The sequence below is a fragment of the Eremomyces bilateralis genome (assembly GCF_010015585.1).
Source record: "Eremomyces bilateralis CBS 781.70 unplaced genomic scaffold P152scaffold_52, whole genome shotgun sequence".
Classification (NCBI taxonomy): domain Eukaryota; kingdom Fungi; phylum Ascomycota; class Dothideomycetes; order Eremomycetales; family Eremomycetaceae; genus Eremomyces; species Eremomyces bilateralis.
The window spans coordinates 18412-26830 of record NW_022985118.1 but is presented as its reverse complement, the minus strand read 5'-3'; the positions used below and the strand labels follow the sequence as shown (position 1 = coordinate 26830).

Here is an 8419-nt window from a genome sequence, read left to right as displayed (position 1 = left end):
GGCCTGGATTGCTTTGAAGTCGAAGTACCTAGGAATTTGCCCGTCACACAGGGATGCCCGCCACACAGGGAGGGAGGTTACTTAGCTTAAGTTAGCAATATCATCAATCCAAAGTTTTGTGTTGGACTCCGTAGATCGTCTACTCTTTTTTCGCCAACCCTGCGCGGTTTACCATAGATCAAATTCTCGAACTTAGGTCGGAGTGGTGCCACTGCAACACGATCGAAGCAATCTACTCGACTGTAACATAGAATGGACTTGTTAACCTGACTAACTGCGTACAAGATCACTTTATACTCCTTTAAACGCTAAACGATATAGTATGTAGTACAGTACAGCTAATCTATTTCGGAAAGCTACTAGACAAGATTGATGATGCCACAGTTATTCTGCTCCATCGTCTCACCGTCCATAATCCCATCGACATACGCTTCGCTAATGAGCTGATAAATTTCACCGCTTTGACGTCGAAGAACAAAGGGAACTTGCGCTCCTCTGATTAGTGCAATGAAGTCGCCACGCTTAACATGCTCGGAAGAGAGGACTAGGTTGCCTTCCCTAGTGATGAATGGAAGTCGCCCTAAGCTCTTTCCCATAATCTCTGAGTCTAGCTTAACATGCGCCGCACTGGCCCTGACCTCGAGCTGGGTAGCTTTGTTGGCCAAGAGCTGGTACACCTTACGTTTGATGTGGTGTTCCGTGATATACTTGATGCCATTCTGCAAGAGGTCTACCGCCCCAAAGAAACAGTCATCTCTAACTCTTGCCAGTCGTGTATTCTGATCATGCCCGACACCGCCGATTGAGGTGCTGGCTGCTGCACGTAGACGATCACTAAAAGTTGCGTAGCGTTTGTTGTCATAATACGTGAGGCGAAGTAGTTCAACAAGCCATTTTACTGGCCAAGAATCCGTCTCTTCAAGAGGCACTTCGTGGCTAGAAGTTCTGCCGGGAAAACGACCAACCTCACGTATTTCGTCATATATATGGCCTACCGCTGATAACCCCTCAATAACGTCCTCTTTCTTGATGATGGTAATTTCGGAAGGACCCGTTCCAGAAGCGCTAAACTGCGGGTCAAGTACGATATGATCATTTTCCACGTCTTGCAACATATCTGTCATAGATTGAGACCAGTCTGGAACCCAAGATGGTAAGCCGGATTGAGATTTGGGCATTTGACAGCACGAGAGCAATGATATATGACCTTGTTGAAGTAGAGCCGCCATGGTCGTCGTGTATATTTCCTTACAGGATTTTGTATAGTCCGGGAACACACCCAGATCTGCCAGTTCTTCTTGGTCTGCCGCCAGACTCAACAAAGCGAAAATTTTATCTCGAGGATCGGTTGATTCTAGGTGGTGTGGACCATGGTTCTGCAGATTGATACTTCCGACGCATGTTGTACGGAGGAGCGCTGCCAATGGGAATCTGCTATACCGATATATATTCCAAGACGATAGCATGACGGTTGGTCGGTGTTGAAATAAGAGTCGAATAACGTCGAGTTCATTACGCGTCAATGATAGCCGCTCGCGGGTGAATTTTGCCATGAGAATAAACCGCAAAGCACAATACGCATTAAAAGCAGCAGTGCATCTGCGCCGTGTGAGTCTCTTAGTCCCACAAATGAACTCAGCATTCTCTGAAAGAGTTATTTCTTGTAAAACCCATACACGACCCCACCATGGCCGAGTAAAGAGCTGTTTTATGCCAGCAAGCGGTAGTGGATTGTATGGATCATGCCGGCCACTGATGGAGTAGAAGAGGTTGCACACCTGAGTATATGCAATCGTTCGTACTTTGCCAGCTGGTGTCATCATTATGACATTTGATCGGTTTAGGTCACGGGCTCCTGGGAGGTTCGACGCTAGCTCCTGTCAGATTTCTTGAAAGGGTTCCGGTCCATTGTCCATACCGCAAGCTTCCGCTTGTGCTCCTAAAGAGTTCAGGTAGTCCATCACCGAATCGCTCTGATCATCTGCTGTACCAAGCCATGCAACGACTTTTTCCGCCTGTCGGTAGATATCTGCCATAAGTGCAACCTGCCAGCTCTTTTCCGCGTCATCCAACTGATTAATACAAAGGGAATCGATCCACATTATAATGTGTTCATTGGTAGGTCTAAGTGCCATCATCGCATCGTATAGGTTTTTGGTTACTAGAACTGGGGAGTTCTCCAGGAGTATCAAACGTGAATCGGCAGCAGCTCCCCAGACGTACGATAAGGCTGTAAACCTCGGTTTCGTATGAAGGCTGACGTGGAAGATATTGCAAGTGGGAATGAATTTGAGCTTGTCGTTGCCATCGTACGGTAAAAGTTTCAGGAGTCTGACTTCACCTCTGGAACGTTGTAATATTCGGTATTGGTATCGGTTTGTCATGATGCCGGGAGCTAAGCTGGGAAGGGACCAGCAGATTTCGCTATGTACTAAGAATTCTATTCAGAACGAAGGATTCGTCTCACGCCGACGGGCACTTGGCGAGGTTTGAAGCAATAAGAGACACTGCTGCTCGCGACGGAGAAAGTCGCCTTGGTCAACTGATACAGTACAGTATAGTGGCAAGACGAGATCGATGCGAATAATGATGAAGGATGGATGCATAAGGAGCTTATGACCTTTGCCGCACACACACGTTCAAGAGTAACAAAGACGGCACTAAAGCTAGTTAGGATTTGCTCGTATAAATGAGAAACGACTTGGAGTATCGGTTATATCTCGGTCAGTTGCGTTGTTGAGGAAATGGCAATACGGCACAGAGAGAGAGAGAGATTCATATGCCCGTCAGGCCCCTCGGCGAGGCCCATGTGGGGAACTACCTAAGCTGACTAATTACATACATTGGTGCCTTGTGGCCTTGTCCCCATTTTCTATCTTTGGTCTTCTGACTAGCTTCTATATCTGCGGCTAACATAGGGAAATATTATAACTGTGTTACGGGGATAAGATGGTCAGTTTGCTGAATGCCTCTGTTCTTCTAGGTTCTGATCTAGAGTGACGCTGCTCTTACTCGGGCACAGCGTCGGATCGGAGGGTTGCGACCATATAGTTAGTAGAAGGAAATGTATAACTAGGAAAGAAGGTGTAGGAGAGAAGGTGTAGAGGGATGTCATGTTCCTGGGTCCAGTCTTCCAGTATCCTGGATGAACTGTATCGTTGCCGTAACTACTTCCGTGTTCGGAGACCATCGTTTGATCGGGCCGTCCTTTGGTTCTAATTCGTACGCTCCAAGGAGGAAAGGCAGGCCTCTTGCTCGGGCTCCCGCCACTGCCTTCAGTTACTGTCTCTGTTCGTCCCATTCCGTGCATTCTAGTATAAAGTGGTGGACGCTCTCTGTTGCTCCGTATTCACAGTTACTACTTTCGGCCTACGCGATCTTGTAGAGGTAGCTGTTGAGGCGACAGTATCCTGATCTGGCTTGTACTAGTAGAGCTGCTTAGGCTCTCGATAGCTTGTCGTAGAGCTTTCTTGTATGCCTGCTCGGTAGTGCTTTGTCGAGCTCCTTCGCGAGACGTCCGGTCTTTTTAGCTAGTGTAATGACACGTGACCAACCCTCCGCGCTAATACCATTGGACCATAAAAGATCACAATGATCCCAAACAGGGGTCATTGGGGTTGGAAACCATATATACTAATTCTCTATGTTCTAGTCATGTGACCCCGTCACATGACTACAGGAGGCTTATGTCCTTACAGCGAAACAAGAGATGCGAACCCGCAAGCGGGTGTCGCTGAAAGAGAGCCTGGAGGAACGAAGCTAGAGTTCGCAGTCTTCGAATCTCCCTTAAAAGAGTACCCAAATTATATTCACAGAAGCATTATAAAAGGCTTATTTTTCCATTGTTCTAGGTTGGCTTTAAGATATAATGCTACGGCAGTTATGTGATAGGTTAAAGAGTTAACATGTTGTATACCATAAATTAACAAAGCAAGGAATGAATTCGCTATTATGGATACGATAATCCTACACAGAATGATGTGGTTTATATTCCTAATTCAATTGTTTTTAGAATAATAGCGACTTACCCAGCCCGGTTCGAATTTCACTACGACGACGAATCCCTCGAATTTATTCACAATACCTCTTAAGTCAAAGCACCCAGTTTCCGGTCACCCCAGTTTCCGGTCATCCCAGTTTCTGGCCACTACAAACAATCCATTTGATCCACGTATTGCCCTAGAGTTACACAAATAGAACAGCCACCATATATATTCCTATACGTCTAGTTCAAATACAGAGCATAAGTGCTCGAATCTAGATTTGCGTGCTCTGAAATCCTCTCCGCCTTTTCCGCAGCTTTCCGCTCCGCTTCTTTGGCCGCCTCCTACAACGCAATGATTTGCTCAACTGTAGCAAATCTTTCGTTCAAATCAGGCTGGACTCATTTCCTTTTCCTGGTAGTCGAACCGCCCAGATCTTGAATGGTTTTTTCAAGTCGTAGAACGTGTGCTTTAAGTGCAGCGATTTCGGTATTCTTCTCCGCCAGGGACTTGGCCAACTTCCCCTAGAATCCCCCGAAATCTCGCGATGATATTCCCTCAAACTTTTGCTTATATATGTCCTTTGGCCCCCTTTAGTATGCTATAGGTATACGGAATTAGTTCAGGGGTCACACGACTGGGCATCACGATATGAATTTCGTTCAATTACGAAACTATTTAATACTTTGGCTGGGTTAAAGGGCACTATTCCTGTTCTACGAAACCCTACACGTATGTTATGCGAATTTAGAGCCGTATTTCGAGATTTATAATATATTTCTATAAAATTATGCTTCTTAACTAGTGCAGAGTCATCAAGCGAAGATAGGCGGCTCAGTTCTTTATAATATCTTGATTTCAGGGGCGAAAAGCATGCAACATCTAAAGGCTGGAGGACATGGGAAGAATGGGCTGGCAAACATAAAATAAATACCTCACTATCTTTCGCCGACTTCATGAGCTAGATCTTAGCATGCGTACCGTGCCCGGCGCATACCAAAAAGCGCTATTCTCGGGAGTCTTCTTCTCCATTTTGGTTCAGGGGTTTGGCCTCCCGTAAGAACTTTTTCTCGAGCCATTATAAGCCAATTTCGTTGGATGTCTAGGCATTTTCTGAGGACGTATAATGCCAGTTCGGGATATCGCGAGAAGGGAACCACGTCGACTGCAGAGATTTGCCTTTAAGGATAATCAGGGGTATAATCGATCGGCCATCTATATATATACATTCTAGGACAGAGACCCATTCTCTATCTTTAGGAATCTTTAAGTATATCGTGTTCTTCCTCCTCTTTTGCTTCTCCTAGACTGGTACAATTACGCGGCCATTAATTCCGCACCCTAGGGCGATGCCATGCTCATTAAAATTCCACTGGTTATTGGTTTTAATGTTGTACCTTTCGATAATGCGTGTATAAGCCGAAAAGAACTCCGAAATAACATCTTTTGTGGCAGAATTTATTCTAGAAGCCTCGATCGTCCATCCGATAATCGTTTCTTACCTCAGGATTCCGGAGTAGAAACCCGTCGGTCCAATTTATGCCGCAGGGAGTGTTATCTCTATTTTCTTTCGCAATTAGTTCTGCCATTTAGCGAACCTAGGTGTACGAAGGGGCCCTCCCGCAAAGGTCTTCTTCCGTAATCCACTAGACCAGCCATTTTTCTTAATCTTTTGACAACTTTTACAACTTCTCGGCCCGTTTTTGATAGGATTCGGTGCCCTTTTAGATATGTTCTTAGAGAGTAGAGTACTTAACGCAATAAGCCTCTGCAAATTTGCGAATCGATAGGAATTCTCGATCTCAAAAAGCTTATATAGCTTCAGCAATTGCACTTTCATTTATAGGAGGCATACTGAAAAAGAATCTATCGTTATTGGATTTATTTGCGTTATTAAATTAGTCAGTCTCCCCCACCACCGGGCAGCCGGTAAGGTGTCGGTCGTGGTTCCCACCACTACCCGACGGGACTAGATCATCGCTACTGGAATCGCTGGGGATGACGGCATCAAACTGATCCGTCGCCCGAAGCTACTTATGGTAATGGGCATCCCGATTCACACACAGATTACAACCGGTAAAAGTGAGGGGAACACCGAATGGGCGAGACAGATGTCGAACCAAAACGCTGTCAAAATTGAACGAATCTCCTGGCTCTACAAGAAAGAGAAGCTGGCGGCTATCCGGAATGCTGGGTCACAGACGAAGGGATCAATTATTATCGAGGTGGCTACCGAAACTGACGTGACACGTCTTATCAAGGACGGCTTCCTATATGGCGCCCTATGGCTCCCAGCCAAACTATGGGACGTTACTCTCCGGGCGATCCAGTGCTTCCGCTGTTGGAAATGGGGCCACACGCAGTCCGTTTGTAACGCGGACAGCGACACCTGTGGGCGCTGCGCAAAACACCACCCCACAAGGGGATGTATAATACAAGACCTTCAAGAGGCAAGGTGCGCAGGGTGTAAGAAACCTGGGCACTTTGCCTGGATGACCAGAAGCTGCGCGGCATATAAATCCTTCGCAGCTGGCCAGCGAGCTACAGAAAACCGCCTCAATGAAGCTACCCTCGCCGTCCACCGGGGGCAAAACCAAAACCAAAACCAAAACCAAAACCAAAATGTCACAACCCACCAGTTCCGCCATGATGACGATGGATACATCGTCATTGGCAACACCTAGAAGCGGAGGAGGGCGGGACCTGGGAGGCCCTCAGGAATCACGGTGGCAGCCCGAGCCCCAGGGCAGCAGCGACTCCAGCTCTCGGCTAGTCAACCGGAAGACTTCATGTCCGGCATTAGTACTTCTACCTTTACGACACCTACCGGAAAGGATACAACCGGAGAGGACACGACATCTACCGGAAAGGACACAACCGGAGAGGACACGACATCTACCGGAAAGGACACAACCGGAGAGGACACGACACTTACCGGAAAGGACAATACCCCTAGTACTCAATGATAGGGACCGGCATCCTCCAATACAACTGCGGTAATGCGAACAACGACAAGGCTAGGGCTACCTTCGACTCGATTGACCCTACCCGGTTCCCTATACTTGCAATTCAGGAACCGATGGTCGCCGAAACCAAACCAACAGTCACCTATACACCAAAGAATTTTCGCCCAAGCCGACCTATATACTACGGTATACGGGTCGTCTTCTTTATCCACGATAAGATCCTTCTTACAGCTTGGGAATCAAAGCGAGCCTCCGACCACATCGAATGGATCCGCGTTATAACGCGTGACGGACCCCTCAACCTCGTTAACGTATATAATCCACCAGGGCACGTAGGCCAGCCACAGCTTGAGAAGTGGCCGGAGATCGCAGAAATTCTCTGCGAAATTGGCCAAGAGAACGTTATCCTCCTAGGGGACTTTAACTGCCATTACCCAGCCTGGGGTGGAACCGGAACCCTAAAGGAGCTAAAGGTAGACTACCTACTTCTCCAAACCGAGCAAGCTAACCTCCAGCTCCTCAACGAGCAAGGGGTAATAACATAGAAGCGGAACCAAAGCCAGTCGGTCATTGACCTAGCCTTTGCCTCGCCGGAGATCGCCTTACGGATCCTCCTCTACTACCTACGGCCGGAGTGGTCTACTACAAAGGACCACTTTCTAATCGAGATCTAACTGGATGCTAAGGTTTCCTCATACCAGACGAGCCCAAGGTTCATACTCAAGGATGCCCCGTAGGAAAAAATCCGGGAAGATGTCTCTAGCTCCTAGTGGTATGTGCCAGAACCCCATACTGCGATTGACAACCTTATTAGACTTCTTTACGGCACCTTGGACAAGCACTGTAAACGGGCGCGACCTTGTGACTGGTCTAGACCGGAGTAGTCACCATAGGCAGCAGAGTTCCTGGCTGGCGCCCGCCAGGCCCGACGCCGGCTCCAACGGACCCAGGACCCGGACGACGAACGAGACTGGAAATACCAAAGGAATGCCCTAAGGAGGAAGATGCGTAGTAACGGCCGGACGAGATAGAGAAAACTTATCTAGACACTTACTAAAGACGAGAATTACCCGGACTATATACACAACCGAGGGCTCTAGAGACTGAATAAGTGGAGCCAGAAGACCGCTGGGCAACCCGGTGGGCTTATAGCTATCCCACTACTTAGGCGCACGGAGAACGATCCCCCGACGGGAGACAACCAAGGGAAAGCAGAGATCCTTGCTATAAAGTTCTTCCCACGGAGCGGTGCCGCTGACCTCTAAGATATAACCAACGAACAGTTCCTACGATTCGATATCGGGCAAGAGGTTACCCCAGATGAGATCACCCGGATTATCCGCCGGCTACCGAACCAGAAGGCCCCCGGGCCTGATATGATCCCGAACGAGGTACTGAAGGCCCTCTCTGATATCCTAGCCGTAGACCTAGCCCGGACGGTCACCGCTCTCTTCCGAAGCGGGGAGCTGC

General features: G+C 47.9%; 4 protein-coding genes across 4 annotated transcripts; 2 read left to right on the top strand and 2 right to left on the bottom strand.

Moving 5' to 3' along the window:
- Nucleotides 1-392: 392 nt before the first annotated feature.
- P152DRAFT_369245 (putative heterokaryon incompatibility protein 6, OR allele) lies at nucleotides 393-770 on the bottom strand (the record flags this gene model as incomplete). Its single annotated transcript, XM_033675477.1, has 1 exon — nucleotides 393-770. A coding segment is annotated over one exon (378 nt), but the record flags the coding sequence as incomplete, so codon positions are not given.
- Nucleotides 771-1835: 1065 nt separating this feature from the next.
- On the bottom strand, nucleotides 1836-2733 carry P152DRAFT_463055 (uncharacterized protein). The gene has a single exon (XM_033680463.1). The coding sequence runs from the start codon at nucleotides 2382-2384 to the stop codon at nucleotides 1881-1883; it is 504 nt and encodes a 167-aa protein (XP_033529547.1). The 5' UTR covers nucleotides 2385-2733; the 3' UTR covers nucleotides 1836-1880.
- A 3361-nt stretch (nucleotides 2734-6094) lies between these two features.
- Nucleotides 6095-6667, top strand: P152DRAFT_477771 (uncharacterized protein; the record flags this gene model as incomplete). The annotated part of the gene is made up of 1 exon (XM_033681609.1): nucleotides 6095-6667. One exon carries the CDS (start codon nucleotides 6095-6097, stop codon nucleotides 6665-6667), a length of 573 nt encoding a protein of 190 aa, XP_033529546.1.
- A 103-nt stretch (nucleotides 6668-6770) lies between these two features.
- Nucleotides 6771-7852, top strand: P152DRAFT_284084 (uncharacterized protein). The gene is made up of 2 exons (XM_033674948.1): nucleotides 6771-6806; nucleotides 6879-7852. The coding sequence occupies exon 2, from the start codon at nucleotides 6946-6948 to the stop codon at nucleotides 7492-7494; it is 549 nt and encodes a 182-aa protein (XP_033529545.1). The 5' UTR covers nucleotides 6771-6806; nucleotides 6879-6945; the 3' UTR covers nucleotides 7495-7852.
- The last annotated feature ends 567 nt before the right edge of the window (nucleotides 7853-8419 follow it).

What these genes read in the sequence shown, in the direction of transcription:
- P152DRAFT_463055 (XM_033680463.1), bottom strand. Translation starts at nt 2,384, where the DNA reads ATGACAAACCGATACCAATACCGAATATTACAACGTTCCAGAGGTGAA.
- P152DRAFT_284084 (XM_033674948.1), top strand. Translation starts at nt 6,946, where the DNA reads ATGATAGGGACCGGCATCCTCCAATACAACTGCGGTAATGCGAACAAC.